The 18,646-nt window shown below is 47.6% G+C and overlaps 1 protein-coding gene across 9 annotated transcripts in view; it reads left to right on the forward strand.

Annotated features, from left to right (window-relative positions):
* GluClalpha (glycine receptor alpha 1) overlaps positions 1-18,646 on the forward strand; it is a 689,081-nt gene that overhangs the window by 542,493 nt on the left and 127,942 nt on the right. For all 9 annotated transcript variants that reach the window (XM_070537219.1, XM_070537220.1, XM_065430835.1 and 6 more), the window contains one exon: positions 12,873-12,997. In XM_070537219.1, coding sequence (XP_070393320.1) covers positions 12,912-12,997 — 86 coding nt within the window. In that variant the 5' untranslated portion in view covers positions 12,873-12,911. Of the gene's footprint in view, positions 1-12,872; positions 12,998-18,646 lie in introns of those variants that run through there.

Raw genomic sequence — 18,646 nt, forward strand, 5'->3', positions numbered from 1 at the left:
TTTTTTTGCTATATACACTGAGACATTACTTTGCTGGAAATCTGAGATATCCCAAGATATTTTTTTTTTTTTCGATCGCGGCCTGGCCACCGTTTTTAAATATTTCTCATCGATCGCGCCTTGTGCACCGATAAATGACTGTAGAGGTCTAATAAAATAAAAGTATTTCAGTTTTCATCGTATATCTTCGCAATGTGGCGAAAATGGCCCTATTATTTGTGGCGCAAGCGTTAAAGACCATTGATGTACGTCTACCAATGAAAGTAATGTGCTTTGCTGGGCCAGTTGGTGCATGGTGAACGTTTAAGGGGTTCCAGCAAGTACGGACGCGGGCACAAGTAAAAAGAAACGGACAGGACAAGGCTGGTCCTGTTAAGAGTTGTCCTGTCCGTTTCTTTTTACTTGTGCTCGCGTCCGTACTTGCTGGAACCCCTTATACGTTCTACCAATGAAAGTACACAACACAAAGGCAGCAAGAAGCCATGGAGACGCGTTACTCGTGCACCTCATATTTCTTTGTGTGCATAATGCACTATCGCGAGGGGTTCACAATAGTCTGCTCTCTGCGAGTCAGCGTTCCGCGCGACATAATACGCACGCAGAAGAGAGAGGGAGAGAGAAGGAGGACGCGACAGGAAAGCGATTCGCTAGCATTTGTGATATGAAAGTCGTCTTTAAAACATGACTCTTTCGGGGAAGCCAGACAATGCACCGAACAATGTGTATTCATGTATTTCATTCACTAAACAATGTTCACCAAACATGTGCCCAAACAATGTGTCCCAAACACCAAACAATGTGTCCATGTAGAATATGTTAAAGCTGCGAGAATCGCGTGCCTGCAAATTGGGACTCAAGGAATATTATTATTATTAATTTTATTATTATTATTATTATTATTATTATTATTATTATTATTATTATTATTATTATTATTATTATTATTATTATTATTATTATTATTATTATTATTATTATTATTATTATTATTATTATTATTATTATTATTATTATTATTATTATTTGTTTTAAAAATAAATATACACTAGACAGGAAAGGGAAGGCGAGGATCATGCTGGCAGCTGCCACCGGAAGGGGGCACAACGCCTGCCTACTCTTCAGAAAGGAGGAGACAGAAACATAGAAAGGGAACATAGGAAGAAGGGAAGGAAAAAGGAAAGAAAGAGAAAGATGGCAAGTCTCAAAGAATAAAGTAGAACACACAGTAGCGTCGGTCACTGCAGGTCGCGCTACTAAAGAATGGCAGATAGAAGAAATAGTGTCTCAGTTACAAACGCGAACCTAAATTAGTTCATTTTAGAAAAGTGAATAGGACCCAAGCGCAAGAATTCAATGACTTTCTGATGAACGCAAGTAGAAAGCACCCTTGATAGGAAATCTCAAATCTTTGATTGCCTAGGTGAAATGTCATCAGGGTCGCAGTCTTCCTGAGATGTCCCCATGTCATGAAGCGTCGGTCTCTACTGTATAATACGCCAGTCTTTTATTGGTAGTGCCCTGAAAAAAGAGTAGCAAATCTTTTTTTTTAAGGTTTACGGTGAGCTTTTATCATACAGCTTGTTTTCTCAGTGACTCCAATTTACACTTTACTAAAATCATGACTCGAAGCAAATTTCGTGCTGGCGGGCTCGTGAAGCTGCCGATAAGCAGCTTTTATCGGCCGCTTTCTGTATGTATGTTGAAACCAACAAAACATATCAAATAAATATTGATCAATTGAATAAATAACTTATTAGGTAATTTGCGTCAACTTCCCATCGCCAGTCCTCGATCAATTTACTCACCTCGCACCACTCGCATCACAGTTGCGGAGGTCGCACGCGCGATTATACGTAAGACAAGACAATGCGTAGGCAGACAAGTTCCGCCATCATTAGCGTCATCGGTATAATTTGCATCCTTTCTTGCAAGTTGAAGTCATCTCCATTTTTTTTTATTATGCGTCATGCGAAGTAATTCCAGCATGAAAATGTCCTTGTTTCGCCACTCCATCTAAGCCTTCGCTGCCTTCGGCTGCGTTTAACTTCCTTTGACTGGTACAATGTGGCTACTGCAATAAACCACTGGTTATGTATTCTGTGCCATAGTTTACTATATAGCTATTTTTATGGTGGTGGACTTCTATATGGGCCAACACAATTTAATAGAAGGCATAACAGTGGATATGGATAATTTAACGTATATGAATCAACGACATAAAAATGGGTAGAGATCATTTAGTCACCCTTTTTATACCGTCTCCGTGCGCTATTGGGAATGCAATAAAATAATAATAATAAATCCGTTGACAACTAAGCACTTCTTGTGAGTTGTGAATGCGAAAGAACTAATGTCCGATTGAGCGCGGCTGAGCGGTCTTTCGAGTTTTGTGCTGTGGGTCGACACTGATACAACAATTTGTGCTGTGGGTTGTGCTGTGGGTCGGTTGTGCTGTGGGTCGTGCTGTGCCCGAACCAGCAAGCAGCAGCAGCAGCAGCCTGCGAGGCCAACGACGCACGACACCCACGTCCTGCGAGCGTGAAGCCGAGGAAGCGCGTCACGCCACTGGCTCGCCGACCACAACCCGGCTCGCCCCGCGGCTTCGCGTCGCGCGTATTGGCCCCGTCGAGGCGCGCTGGTGACGTGGCGTCGCGGCGATGCCCTCTCCCCTCACGCAACACCTGGCGCGCTATCGCGACAGCAGGTGCTCCGATTTGCGAATTGTGCGACCGCCTTTGTATGTTGTAGCGCGTAGTTTCGCGTTAGTGTGCGAATTTTCTGGTTTACATTTTTTTCCTCATCTTCTTCTTTCTCCTTTTATTCCCTTTACCACTTTCCCCAGCACAGGGTAGCCAGCCGGTACTCCCTGTCTTTCATCTCCTTTGTCTCCTCCTCCTCCTCCGATTTGACCTCTCTGCTCTGTTGAGGCGCGCTCGTGACGTGATGTCGCAGCCAATGGGAATTTAGGCGCCGTTTCCCTGCTACAGACCCCGCCGGCTTTCTCGCTCAGTGGGCATTTTATGCTTTCGCATAAAAGAAAAAAAAGAAAACCGTTCTTTTTTTTTAGGTAAGACGGGTAGCAGCTTTTATTAGGGCGCGCGCCGTTTAGATTTGGCGGTATGCACACCACTAATACTGCTAGATGAATCGCGAAGAGACTATCGACTGTACTCCGCGTCGGTATCCGGGGTGTAGTGCGGAAAGACCGGTGTCACTTCATCTGATTGAATATTTTGCACGTTAAGCTGTCATTAAAACAAGATCTCGGAACACCGGAAGCACCAATCGCTAGAAACATAGACAACGCGCCACTGTACTCCACTGTTCTATAAATGGGCAAACATCTGCAAACGCCTGTTACACATCCACCTGATTCTTTAACCTTTTCTTTTTTTTTCTTCTTCCCCTTTTACTGAGCTCCCTCCAGCGTCCTTTTATTCTCTTCCCTTATCCCCTGCAAACCAAGCACTTTGTCTTGGTTGACCTGCCTTCATTTTCTATCACCGCATCTCTCCCACGTTCTCATCTCTCTCTCCCCCTCTCCCCCCTCTCTCTCTCTCTCTCTCTCTCTCTCTCTCTCTTTTCCTTGCGTCAAATTTTTGTTAGGTGGTCTGCAATTGCGTTTGTGTGCTTTCACGCCGGTCTTGAGTCTTCAGCCTATTACGCGCCCCCACCTGTTCAACAGGCCCGCGTCGACCCGGTCCATCAGGAGACGAGCACCTCGAAACGTCGTACACGGCAGAGAGGCGCCAGCGCGAACAACGCGACTGCGCTACGCGCAAGCAGCGGCGCGCGCGTTCTTTGGCGAAGCAATCGCATCATCCCGACCTCCTCCGTCGCCCCACCGTTGCTCCCGTTCCTCCCACCCCTTCGCCGTGCGCTTCTCCCGCGAGAAAACCCCGCGGGTGACTGTGTGGCGCGCGTTGCGCGTTGCTTCCCTCCGCGATACTTGGCGTCCCACCCCCCCGTCGCTCCAAACATCGTTGGTCCGCTTTGGCCGACAGAAACGGCGTCGGCGGCGATGGCGTCTTCCATCTCCATAATCGATATCCGGCCCGGTCTTACCCTCGCCAGTCCCGCCAGTGATAACCTTTGCCCTCCCCCTCCCCTCCCCCCTTCTCATCCCCCCCGCGCTCCTACTCGCGTCTCGCGACCCGGTTCTGTTCCTCGAGTGCACGACACCGCCACGCGGCATGCACTTGGGACGCAATGCAGATGGTAGACGCGTCCGGATGAATGCCTGCCGCGGGCATTAGGGAGTCCGCGAGCGATTGAGAGATCCTCCGTTCTGCTGTGAACGGAGCGAGAACGTAAACTTGGCACGAGTCGCGAAAAAAGAAAAAGAGTTCGGAAGAACACAAAATACTGTTTGTGGCCCTACACAATGGGAAATTGGGAGGAGCGGAGATGGGGCGGGCGGAGGTGTAGATAGATAAGAAATATAATAAAAGAAAATGTCAGCAAGCATAGACACGCTCACAAAACACGGCTTCTAATTCATGGTGGAATTGGAAAGCAAGGAAAGAACGAAGGTAAACGGAAGACCACACGCCATGACACTTACCACGAGCGGCCTCATTTTCGTTGTTGATTTTTCGCGTGGAACTTTCAGTACGAATACGCACCAACTCGCTAAGGATGCCCTTCTTCTAAGAGTTTCTGAACAAATTATGCTTTTAATACATATGCATGGGCAGTTATGCACCAATAACTACGTTTGTGAAACGCGAAAGTAGGGCGGGTGCCATAGAGACGGGTCTTACCGCAGCGTACAAATACGCTGCAGCGCTGCGGAACCTGCGAGACGAGTCAAATGCGTGTCGTCACGGTAGAGCGGCGCCTTATCAGAAAGAATGCGCTGCGCGCGGCGGTCCATTAGCGAACACCCCCTGTCTGCACGGCCATGACGAGGGTTTGAGAAGGTCTCGATTCAACATCAGGAGCCGTACTCTCGATTGATCACTCGCGCGGATACCTTGTATTTTGAGTAATTTGGCGCCACGGTACGACGCGGGCACTGTCAGTGTTATTGCGAGCTAGGCCAGATGAAATTTACGCTGATGAGAAATTCGGCATTTGTATTCTCCCGTCACTTTGCGACGAAGCTGCTGGCCTCTAGTTGGTCGGGATTTTTCGGGACCGCACGCCCGGCGCTCAAACAAAAATGTGGGCCGATCCCGGAGGCAATGCAAAGAAGCGGGAAGCGCACAGTGCGCTGTTTGTCCCAGAGGCATCACGTGACGTCATCGGGTTACATCGTCACTTGACGAAGGCGTCATCGCGTGACGTCACGTTTGACGTGGCGTCATCAGTTCACGTCATCAGGCGATATGATCACGTGACGATACCGTTATTCTCGTATCTTCGAATTACAATCTAAAGATATCACGTGTGCAGCTCGTGTGTAAGTCGTGCTTTACGGATTCTCTCGCGCAGTTTGCTACGAAAAATTGAATTCGTTCACAAACGCACTCGCGCTTGGCGGAGGGCCTAGAGGAATGAGCACGTCTGCTGCATTTCCGCACATGTGCGCGCGTGTGCTCGTATCGTACGTCGCTTCTGATGACGTCGGTCTTGCTTGTCTGACGTCAGCAACAACTTTGCTGTACATCCACTTTCACAGCGTGGAATGGAGGTGGATTTTTTTTTTTCGCGGCCATTGAGCGTGCGTGCCGAGTGACCGCCTATGATCGTTTGCGTGAGCACTCCTCTGGCGGGTGCATCCTCGCAGTTTTTTCTTTCCCTCTTTCTTATCTTTCTTTCCCCCGTCACACTTCCCAAGTGCAGGGTAGCTAACCAGACACAACTTTAGCTAGTGTTTGTGCCTTTCCTTCTCTCTGAAAGTGATATCGCAAAAAGTAATCGATCTATTATATTTTCCTAGTGTAGGGCAGAAGCATAGACGCTTTGGCATGCGAGCATGCGCAGTTCAATAGCTGTTTGCATCGATAGTGTGCGCACGTGTGTGCAAGTCTTTCAATACAATTGTTTGCTATTACAGTCAGTTATTACACTGATAACGCCGAAACTTCGCCCGAACAGGCGACCTGGTAGCATAGCCAGGGATAGCACAGGGAAACTGCCATTTTGCATGCAATTTTCTTGTTTATCGGTGTAATAACTCGCTCTAATAACAAACGAATATATTAATGGGGCGGCGGAAATCTGAGTCTAACGCAATAAAAGTTGAAACAAGTGAGTTGTCCGGATGGCAAAACAAAGAAAAAAAGGAGCAATATTCCATCCGACAAACGTCTGCTTTTGCCACTTTGCATACGAAGTAATTATTTATCATGTTTCGTTTCGCCCCCACAGCTGAGTTTAAAGCTTAGCTCAAGAAATACGTTTTGTACGAAGGAAAAAACTTCAGTGAAATAAGGGCGGCTGAAGCTCTCCTGATGGCTTCCAGCGCAGTCCTCCGTGTTTAACAATCCTATCAATCTGACCCGTACATATCGGTCCGCCTTTTAAACCTTTTGTATGCGTTTATTATTATTCTCAATATGGGCTGTCTTGTTTCTTAACGTTTCGAACTCGAGGCGCGCCATCTGCGCTCACTGGTGAAAGCAAGGAAACAAAACAAAACTAAAGAGCACGAAGAGAAAAGTGTAGAAAGGGAGGGGGGAGGTGCAACAGGGAAGGTTTTAGCAAAAACCTTGCTTTCCCGTTTCTACGGCTATTTCTCGGTGATGGCACCGGCTGGGAGCACTCGCTATCGGTCGCATATATATTTTTTTCTTATCTGTTTCCTTTATCTTTTTTATTGCCTTATATGACCCTTCACATCCTTTTACAACCTAAAAGAATGGCGTTCAGCCTCTCCCGAAAGCTGATCTCCCTTCCTTTCCATCGTTTGTTTCCCTCTCCATTTTCTTTCTTTCTTTCAGTTCCTTCCTTTGTTTTTTATGCGTGGTAGTTTCCAGCTCTCAGCTCCGTATCACGCTAAAGTTTCCCCCTGCGGAGCGCAGCCCGGCGCAGGCGGCAGCCGATGTTGTGAAGACTGCTTAGGCATTACGCGAACATAAAAGCAAGAACCTGGTAAGAAGAGGCGGCCATGACAGAGGCATATTGATTTTGTATCTGCACCCCTTTTCGGCTCTATCTTCCTCGCCGGTTTCGTCCTCAAAACGTATCTTTCGTCCGTTAGTCGCCATTCTATTTTCTCTTTCTCACCCCTGTACCAGTGGCGCAGGCCTCGAGGAGAAGCCACGCCACTGCTGCCCGTGCCCCATCCGCCTCCTTCCTCTCGAGCCGCCCCAACTTCTCACCTACTACAAGCATTGTATTGTCCTTAGCATTCCTCTCTCTCTTTATTTTTTTCCTGTTCTCGTAGGGCCACTAACACTGGTTGTAATGAGATGCGACGTCCCGCACTTGCTGGCGCAGAAGTAGGAAAGAAAAAGAAAGAAAGAAAATATCCGTTGCCTGAACTCTGTCCTTTCTTCGTGCGGCCGACGCTCATCGAACCAACCTATCTCAGTCGCGAGCTGCTTGCCAAACCGGGGGAAACAACGATCGCGCCAAGCGATCGACGCTTCACTGAGTCTGCAGTCTTGCCGCGTTGGGCCCCGCAGTAGCAGCAGCGACAGCAACAGCAGCCGCGGCTGTGGTCTCGTTCTCTGCCGCAAGACTCTTTCCCCCTTGCTTTATTTCCCTTTTCCCTCTCTCCCTCCATCTCTCTCTCTCCAGAAAGAAGCGTCGGCATCAGCGCCACTTGCAACAGTGGCATAGACGCCACGGAACAGCTTCAAAAGTGATGGTCCAATACTGTCTGCTTACTTCACCTAGTACGTGGCTGGCACGGTCGCGTACGAAACAGTTCGTACTCGAATGACTGGCTCACCGAATATCTTGCCGTGAGAGATACGCGCTCGGTAGGAGGTCTGGGGAAGCCTGTTCTCTCTAAGAAGCGGCGACGTGTGAAATGCAGCGAATTTCGCTTTCGAAAACAGCGTGGCGTAACGCATATGTATTCCTCTTCCATTCTTATTAGAAGAAGAAAGGGGTGGATTGTTCTTCGGGAGTATAACTTAGTTTCGCAACAACCGCATCCCAGCTGCCGTACTCACCCACTTCACTAAGCGGTACTTGTCTCAGATTTGTAACATTGACTTGTCAAAGAAGATCTTGCTTCTTCTGTCAGCGAGCCCACTGTGCGATGTGAAACGGAAAGGGTTATAAATTGCTCTGAAACAAAGGAAGGCATCGTTTGGAGTAGTGGAACCACACCATCTGAATAACCAGTGAAACGTGGGTGAACCGAAATTCATTCAGGCAGTCAATGCATTGCCGACGACTAAAGATTGTCCATTGACTAAGTGACAATGACATTATGAGGCATGGTTACAGCGCTAAGGCAGACGACGAGACGACACCTATTAACACTGAACGCACCGGATGGGCGCTGGACAGCAACTGGCTTTACTGCACAAATGGATATGTGCATGAAAAGTATACTCGCGCAAAAATTGGTGAGCTCCCCTCCCTCCTTCCTATGGCTATGCCACTGGTCTTATGCGAGCGCGTGCGTGATGACAGCAGCAAGACGGCGACAACAGTGACGACGATTGTAGGACGCCAACGGCACGGATTTCTACTCGGATCCGTCGACGCAAGTTTACATGACATGCTAATTGTTGGCACCCGCATAGGTAGGGAACGGGCGTAAGCGAAGGAAACATGGATTATGACGCCGTCGCTAACTAGGGGCTATACAACTGCACGCACCTATGTCAGTATCATGTGGTCTATGTTCAAATGACAGTGGCGTTTGTAGTCCGGCGAATAAACGTTGAAACGTGTCCGATCTGGACCCATCCTTTAAGAGGCGTACAACGTAGCACAGCTTCTACGTTGTGTTGACTGCTACGAAGAAGGGACTGGGAAATATGAGCCGACCCCGAAAGCGTTTCAGTTTAACGAGCGTCTCAAAGCTCTAACTGCCACGAGGGAAGAATGCGTGAAAATGGCACGTGACGTACGTGCCAGATGCTATGACGTACGTGCCAGTGAAGTACGTGCCATATATGACGTACATGCCAGTGTTAGCATGCGTGCTATCGAGGCTTAATGGTTAGGGCAATGAGCTTGCTGTGCCGGAAGACAGCTGTTCAATCCCGCCATCCGTGACGAACTTACTTTTCTCGAAAAGGCCTGAAACAAGGCGAGAGAAGAGCCTATATTACCGCTAATTGCCTGAAATGAGGCAAGCAATGCTTCGAATTCAAAGCATGGTGACACTAATGCACAGTGACCCCTAAGGAAGTCGCATACCTAACGGCCTCCCATTTTTCGGAAGCTGCGAGTTCGCGAGCGGTCGGGAACATAGAGGGTGACAGCGGATAAAGGAGGATATAACAGCGTTGTTATTTCGCAGACGGGAAAAAATGACGCACAGAGAACAGAACGGCTTTTGTTATAAGCTCGGCAAAGACGCAGCAGTTCTCTCAAGCAACCCGCGGGTCTGCATCAAACAAATGACGCAACTGCTGCGCTTAATATCCCAGTCCTGACGACGTACAGCCTAGGCTTGCACTAACAATCAGGGCTAGCCGACTCGCGGTCACGTCTGGGTGCTTTCTTGTCTGCGGCGCTCCGAACCAGCCGTTGGTTCGGCGCGCAGCAAAGTCCCTGCTCCGCGTCGTCCACCCACCCGGGCCTTTCTCCACTTTCTGCGCCGTCTTCACCGCTTAGCGTCGGTTCCCGAGACTGCCGACGACGATTCTTGCCTCACTTCCTGCGATAACAACAAAAAAATGCAATAAAAAACGTGTTGCTTCGCCCCCGAGAGCATTTTGAGGCTTGTGAACAGGCTATCTATATTCAACAGGGACTCCCCGTTGTGGAGCCGTAATAAGCGACCCCTTGCACCTTACGCGCTGTCGCGCGCCGCCCTTTTCAGCGGTTCCTTGTTTTGAACCTAAGCCCGACATATCGCGGGGAGCCTTGTCCCGGCTCTATGCTTTTTCACTCTCTTTTGCCCCCTCCGCCTCCTTCCGCTGTCGTTTTACCGTATTTACTCGAACATAGGCCGGTACGTTTAAAGCAAAGCTTTTCAGGAGAGCTCTTGGCGATTTTGCTGACCGTGGCCGCTGCTGCTGCTTTGCCAAATGGCTTACACACAAAACAGCACTAATATACCGAATCGGCTTATATATAGCACCATCTGTACTACCACTAAAGAGGTACCTAAATTACAAACTGTAGCTAAATATCCTCACTGCAGCAAGCGTATCCTTTCAAGCGCACAGTTTATTTATTACAACGAAGCTTTGTATCTCTTTTTTCCCGGAATTTGGCCAATACTTTGGTACGCCTGCTGGGTCGGCTCGTTGCCGAGTTAGGTGGGCTGGTCCTGTAGATGGACTGCACCGATTTCGGAGATAGCGTGGTGAAAAGTTGGCTGTTCCCGGACATTGTACTGTACTGTACTGGAGACACTGTAATCCACGGTCGTGTGGATCACCTGGGGAGTATTAAAGGCGGAGGTAGACTGGGGTAATGGCGAGAGGTAGGGGAGGGGGGTGGAGTCGGCCTCTTCGGGATTTGCCCTAATCTCTGTGCTTAATCTCTGTGTGGAACGTAATGTCTATGCTGCAAAACAAGTTGCAGAAAATGAAGGGTTGTGTACCACTTACTCGATATCCACTTCGCGGGAGCCTTGCTCCACACAGATTCCTAAACTTGCGTTGTGTCTGCATATTTCTTTCTTTGAAGAATAACGTACTTAAAGTTAGGGGTCGGCTTAGATTCCCGAATGTGGTTTGGCCGCAACCAACAGGCACTGCCGACAGCAGAAAAGTCGATGCCACGAGGTGTAAAAAGATGTGCCGATTTTATCAATGCGCGGGAGAAGTGGAAATGCCAGCGACGATGATGATTACACAGGCTTACGTATAAGACCGCAGACGTTCGACGCGCCACTCGTAACAAGTTCAGTCGCCTACCTACTTCGATATTTCTTCGACACGTCTACTTCGCTTATAGTAGACCCGATCTGATAATGCGAGTATTCCGAAAGTGTGTTATCTCGATGACGGAGCTTGTTCTTTTGCAGGGGCTGGTCAGGAATACAGGGTGGCCTAAGTTCGGATAACTACGGTATATCTCGGGGCCTGTCTTTGGCACGCATGGGAAGAAGGCCGCGTTTATGAAGACGACACGAACAACACAAGTACACCGGGGAAGACGCTTCCCTTCTGCTCAACGCACGAAATGCGCCCGTATAGTAACGCGGTCGCGGCGAAAATTACTTCTTTATATATATATATATATATATATATATATATATATATATATATATATATATATATATATATATATATATATATATATATATGTGTGTGTGTGTGTGTGTGTGTGTGTGTGTGTGTGTGTGTGTGTGTGTGTGTGTGTGTGTGTGTGTGTGTGTGTGTGTGTGTGTGTGTGCACTTCGGGGCGGCTGCTTAATCTTTGCAGCTCGAGCGGAATCATCTCTTCCCCAGCGCGTTGACTAAGAGAGGGTCGTGTAATGTGATACTTTGTCCCTCCGAGAGCATGGCTGCTTTCCTCTTTCTTACCTATTCATTTCGGTTTTTAGGACATAATATTGGCATGAGGCGGGTTTCAGAAAAACGAAACTGTCATGAAAAAAAAACTTTTTATATGCCTTTACAGCTTGAGCAATCATATATTTTTTTTTAATGAAGTCCTCGATTAAAGGATGCGTTTAAGTTAGCGTGAGCCTGTATCTATAAAAGAAATTAAACAAGGCTGGCAGATTACTTTTCATATTTCGGAAAAAGCTGACTCATTTAAAAGAACACTACACCAGAAGGCTGAAGTTGCATTTCGAAATAAACTTTGGTTTAAAAAATGTACGGTTAACATTGTTAACAGTTATATAGCTTGTTACTGATAGAACAATGAAGAAACTGACGTTTCGAAATCTTGATTTGCGTTGGTGGCATGTCTCCTTTTCTGTGCGCGGCGCGAAAGATGGAGCCGTTGCCTTGAATACGAGCGTTGGAAATATTTCTCGTTTTGCTTGAAATAATGCTGTCTGCAGTTACAGTTGTCCTTCTTTTCTTCCAAACCACCGCAAAGTGCAAAGGTCCCTGGAACACATGGATTTCTTGAAACATTATATGTGCCAGGGAATATTTCGAAATTATGAATGCAAGATACGAATAATTCTGCCTTATATATAAAGCAGGCACCCCGGCCAGCTTGCTGATACTCACCGTTACACTTGCACGACAGCAAACAAAAAGGTACACAATACAGAAAAGGTGCACGGTATAGTAGAAACTTCACAAGAAAATAAAGGCTTACTTTATTGTAGCATTCTTCCGAGTTCACGCACTCCGTGACGCCTGTGGTTGAAAGGATGCTTTACGTCCGCCGCAGTAACCGTCAGTCGTGGCACTCCCGGGGCCAGATCTAGTATGTACACACACAAATGCTCACGAAAGTGGATGGGAAAACGGCGCCGCCGCGGTAGCTCACTTGCTAAGGGCATCACACGAGTAATGCAGAGACGTGGGTACTTATTCTATCTGGTGTTTATTCGAACTATCAAATATTCGTACACTGTTTCTATAAATATATTTCGGTACAAGTCGCGAACTCCCTCCTAAAGAGGAGGGTTTCATTAGTCAATGTGCTTTTTCTCGCTTGTTTTTTTTTCCCCCGGGAGGATCTTGCGCGAGTCATACGGGGAATAAAAAGAATACAATCTGCATGTGCTCTGTGCGTGGACCTGATGCCAGCGGTGGGGTTCATCGCGAAATAGAATGTGCCGCTATTGATCCTCGCAGGCAATGGCTAATCCTGTTAACGTCTTTCTCTCTCTCTCTCTCTCTCCTTTCCTGCCGTCCCGTTCTCTCTCGCAGGAATGAGCGAACAGCGCTGACCGAGACTCGCCCGTCACCATGAGCGTACATTCATGGCGCTTTTGTGTCCCACTAGTGGCTCTAGCGTTTTTCTTGTTGATTCTTCTGTCGTGTCCATCGGCATGGTGAGTACACCTGGCTTCTTCCATTCTAAGCGTGACTATAATGTGAAGCCATTCTGGCACGAGGAGAAAGTGTTTTGCGACGGACGAGGGAGCTGAGGCGTTCGCGCTCAAACGCACCACCACCACTTGTGTGCCTTTCTCGTATACGTAAGGGTCGGGTAGTGTGAGCCCGCAGTGCAGTCCGCCTCTACAACGCAGGAAGGATGCAGTCCGCCTGCGCCACCTAACGGAAGTCGCGTGCATTCATAACTTCTTGATTCTTGGCTTAAGTTTCGAAACATTAATTTAAGGTAAAGGGGGCAGGTCAGGAGCGAAATACACATTTGTGCTTTAATAAAACGAAGAATCTGCCATAAGTTTCCTCGTAGCGACCGCACCCTTGCGTAGGCATTTTAATTCTTTTTTTGTTGTTGTTGTTGTCGTTGCTTATTTACGTTGCTTATTTGATGTGAAGGGTCAAGGGAAATGGGTCAAGGTGCCTCGTGATAATTACGTGATCAGGTTCTAAAATATCTTTCTTCTTTACTCGCTAAAGTAATTGTCCATTGTTTTTCATGCAACTAGCATTATTCACAGAGTATGCGGAACTTCACCTTGTTTGCAGTATCTCCATCACAACCCTTACGTACTCAGTGACTCGCGCTGTCTGCTTGCTTAGGCCCTAAATACGTACTATACTCGCGGACAACTTTCTGTGGCGATGAAGGAAAAGCTACGGAGGCAAGGCATGCACAAGTGAGAGCGCTTCTGAAAAGAGCCCCGTATTTTCATCCATGTTGGTTTAAGGTGGGGAAGAGAAGACATGAACACCCTATTAGCAACAATTAACTAAGATACAACACACCAATGAATGTAAAAGTTTACTTATTTTGCGGCTTTTCTCTTCCGCATCTGGGCAAACGCGAAACCGTCGGCCGTAGAAGCTGCGTCGATTCAGCGTCGGCTCCGAGCAACCAATAGCACTGTCATACGCTGACGGACTACTTGGCGCGGTGACACATGTGCAGAAGCTCCGTCCCCGTAGCCTTCCCTTCATTGCCAAAGAAAGCTGTCCGCGAGTATAGCTGCTGCCTCGCCGAGCATACACCACGGGTCACTACGTATGTGCCCGAATAGGCAACTTGGTACTGACCGCTGTCTGGCTTAGTAGACAACTTCGGTCACTGGGTATAGACCACGTGGTATGTGCCCAAACAAGATATGCCGCGAGGTCAAGATCAACTGCGCATGCGCGTACATTGACAATGCATAGTAACCATACTTCTTGCCTCAGCCACTAGAGTATTCGTCAGGAAAACCATGATCATAAATACGCGAACGCAATCTTGCAAGTTTTCACAGTGCAGAGAACAACATGGCTATGCCGTATCGGTTCGCAACTTTCTTGAAGTTGGGCGACATTCGGTGCATCTGCGGTGCCACTTGGCGTTTCACCTTTCCATACATAGCGGCTGAGTGAGTGAGTGAAATAACTTTATTAGGTGCAGAGAAGACGCAGGGGAGACCCCGCGCCACCCGGCTAGTCCCACGTAGGGACCGCCAAGCCGAGATTGACGGCCCGATCGCGGGCACTCTGGACTGCCACGCAGTGGCGTAGCAACAGGGGGGGCCGGGGGGCCGTGGGCCCCGGGTGCAAGGGGCCAGGGGGGGGGGGAGGAGGGGGCGTGTCATATACGTCTGAAGACACCCGGAAATTGTCGATATCCTCGCCTTCCTCGACTACAGCAGGGGGAGGGGGGGGGGGTGACAAAAGACCTATGGGCCCCGGGTGCAAGACGACCTAGCTACGCCACTGCGGCCAGGGTTTGGTCGTTGAGTTCGGAGCTGCCCAAGAGCGCAGCCCACCTATCCTCGCTGAAGGAGGAGTCGATGGCTTCGCACTCCCACAAGACATGGTCCAATGTTGCCGTTAGTCCACAGGCAGGGCAGTCCGCACTGGGATACCTTTCAGGATATATTCCATGAAGAACCGCAAGGTTAGGATACGCACGGGCTTGTAAAAGTCGAAGGGTCACCGCCCGCGCCTTGCATAAGGCGGGGTGTGGGAGGGCGAATGCCCGTCTTGACAGATAGTAGTGTGTGGTAACCTCATGGAACGTGACCAAGGGTTCCCCGCGAAAAAAGTTGACCGCACGGTATATCCCGTACACGCGGCCCACGTTTCAATGAACCAGTTGCTAGTCTGCGCTTTATCAGTGCTCTTCCTCTTGTGTTGTCTTTTTTCCCGGCTAGCGCAGTTAGTAAACAATCGTTAAAATAAACCAACTGTCAACTCAAGATATTGTACTCGCCTGTAACGGACTTAACCAAACTGTAATGTGTTCGTTCCGTACGTATTTTCTATCGCCAGTGGACATAAGTAAAAACAGAACCACGTTTAGTAGGCAGTAAATTTTCCATGTGCCTAATCAAAACAAAACTTTAAAAAAATATCTCCCTTGTACTCTGTGTGTGCAGCATGTCAGTATCTCTCTGGCGCTGGCAGCGCACGCCCCATTTCGGCATATCCGTTATCCAGTTTGTTACGCGGGAGTTGTTAGAGCAACGCTTTCTAGGTGAATACCCCCCCCCCCCCCCCTGAACATTACTGTCCATGACTGTTGCTGCTGCTGCTCTGCTGAATAGTTCACGCACAAGAACGCACTCGGATAACTAATTGGATTACATGTAGGCCCATCTATACTAACCCTGCAGCCGGTTACTGGTTCTGTTCTCAATGGAATCACGGACAATTGCAATCTGAATAGCCAGGCTTGTCTTCCCAGCGAGTCGGCAACAACATTCACCATGTTATTGGCACAACGAGCGCGTATTATGCGAGTCCGATAACATAACTGCGGCAATTCGATCCAAGGGATACGCGGCAGAAACGTAAACAAAACCACGTGTGGCAGTATAGTTGCCAAGACTTCTACGTGCCCCTGTATAACAGCTCGGTTTCAGAAATGGTCGTGCGCAAATACAGATCAATGTACTTGCAAGCTACACAGCCTGAAGCACAATCCACAGTAGTGACTGTGCCGGTAGTTACGGTAACTGCGCCTTGATGTCACTCTCTTTGCGATGCGATACCGCGGCATCCAAGGCAAGTGTTCTGGTCGATACACTGTAAAAGGATAGCAGACCAGCTGAGTCACTGTAAACCTGCCACACTGAAGCGGGACACCGTGATACTCGGTACAAACGAAAGAAGAGAGGCCACAAGAACTGACTTTCAGCCAGGGTCGGATTAAGAAGACGGTGTTGCTAATCCGGCCCTGATTGAGTTCGCTGGCCCCGAGGTACCGGCGCTAATGAACTTCACTGTCACTCGAATCGTCTCCCACCTCTTGGCAAACCCAGCCACGCCGGGGACGGATTAGATATTCAGTGAATGCGAGAAAACTCTATCAGACGTCTTCTCTTGTAAGCACCAACCAATATGTTGTCTTTCTCCTTGCGTTTCTGCGCTCATGTTTCAGAAAACAAAAACGCGAAATACAAAAAAGGCAAAATACAAGAACGCTCGGGTATTTAGGCTTAGGTGCGCATCAAATAAAAAAAAAACCGGTGGTCAAAAGTATTCCGGAAACCTTCACTGCGGCTTCTCTCACAGCTGTGCATAGTTTGGGACGTTAAACTTCATGAATCAATCAAATTACAAGAGGCTTTTCACACAAACTGCGTCAATTCGCCCCCTCACGGTAACCTATGCCCCCCCCCCTCCCTCCTCCATAGTCAAAAAAAAAAAAGGCGTTTGTCACCCGCGAACACTTCCCGTCAGGCTACACGTTAGTGGCTGTCTTTTTTCCTGCTGTTTGATTGATGATCTGCCCGATCGAAATCGTAAGCTTTGTAAATTTAGTGGATTGGTACATGGTTTCGCACTGGGCTATCTTCTCGGACTTCTCGACGCTCACGCAGCATGCTTGAACTCAACATGTCTGCTTAAAAGAGACTCATCACTCTTCCTTATCCTTTCGTTAAATATCATTCGTCACAGGTAACTCTGTTCACATCATCCTTCCACAAATTCACTTTCGAAACTAAGCTGGTCTATTTCTCAAATTTATTCTACTTCGCTCGGCGTCTACTTTTGTGGGTGAGAAAAGTAAAAATGGTTTTGTAGGCTGAGGTTGTATACATTTCTTTCGAGGCAGATCATCAGTATTAAGATGATTTTAAATTTAATTGTTGCCGAATGCATTCTGCTATTACAAAAAAAATGCTATTTACAATGACAAATGCAAGTACATGTGTAAATGGGGCGCACTAGGTTAAATGAAACAAAGGTTGCTACATCGATTAGGAAGAAAGAGTAAATGGCGTAAGCGGTGTGATTAGAGCGTAAGCAGCAGTGGTCCATCACCAAATGTCTATTTCTATCAATCCGCAAACTACTAAGAAGAAACGCACAAGTTATTACAAGCTAGACAGTAAGATGCATCATGGTGACTCAAGCCATTTCTACATTTAGCTCAGGCAACGAAGGACGCGCTGTATTTAAGCGTGCAGCATCGACCCACGCCTATATTTCTTGTTATCACCCGTGATCTTCTTCTCATGCCTCAAAATCGTGGAATTTGAAAACTGGATGACGCTAAAGCCGCTTTCCGCCACTGCAATATTTTTGCGACTTGAATGACTACGCCTATGATTGCCTCCATTCCTAAAACCCATTCAAACCACCTTTAATGTTGTCCGATTATCTTGATTTGGCTAACGGCAGCGAGTTAGAAATGTCCTTGCAACAATGCTATTTATTCAAAATAGCCGCCTTTCCAGCGGACGACAGGGGGAACTTCAGTGGCGGTGTGTGCAAAACGGGTACCAGTGAACTGTCCTGCACAAAGTTCAGGGCAGCGCTGGATACTGCGGAGCTTTCCTATGATGTTCTTGTCGGGTACATTAGCAGAAGGACAACAGCATTATTTAACGTGACAATCCAGTCCGGTTCTACTAGGAAAAGAGAGCCCTAGACGTCAGCCAGGCCTAGAAATCTAATCTGTTCGAGCAGTGCCATCATGATGCCTTGAGGGGAGCAGGCCGACCACTCCAACAGGGTCGCAGGTCTGCGTTTAGTAGATATTATTTTATCATAATGCGTAAGAGCTTGTTCTCTCGTAAAGTACCTATATAAAAAAGCGAATTAAATGAACACGGGCATATTTTTTGTTGAAGTGTTATAAAACTTCAAAGGCGCCCTTCTTTGTTTTTGTTATTTAAAGAGTTTTGAAAGCCAAGTGTTTTTAAAAAAGATCCACTAAGCAATATTTATTGAATACATTTTTAATTAGACAGAACGTTTACAAAAGTACACTAAGATTGCATGAGTTAAACGTCGTTCAAGCTCTAGACTTCCAAAAGTTTCTTCAAAACGTGGCCAAGGTGTTCCCAAGGATGCGTTTCATAATTTCAAGCGCACCGCGCTGAAGAAAGCACGGAAGTGCGATGGATAATAAGAAAGAGAGACAGAGAATTCGGAGTGAAATTGTCTTTTTCTAATCATTCCGAGTTTTCTCGTTTTAGTTTTGTTAGCGCTTTCGTATTCGCGCTGTGTTTCGTCGCGCAAAAAAAAAAAAAAAATCTTTCGGCGCTTTCACGAGGAATGCCACTGCCGACCTCGGGCAAAAGCAACGACGTAGGAATTAGGAACCAAATAAGCTGCAG

Source organism: Dermacentor albipictus, chromosome 4 (assembly GCF_038994185.2).
Source record: "Dermacentor albipictus isolate Rhodes 1998 colony chromosome 4, USDA_Dalb.pri_finalv2, whole genome shotgun sequence".
Taxonomy (NCBI): Eukaryota; Metazoa; Arthropoda; class Arachnida; order Ixodida; family Ixodidae; genus Dermacentor; species Dermacentor albipictus.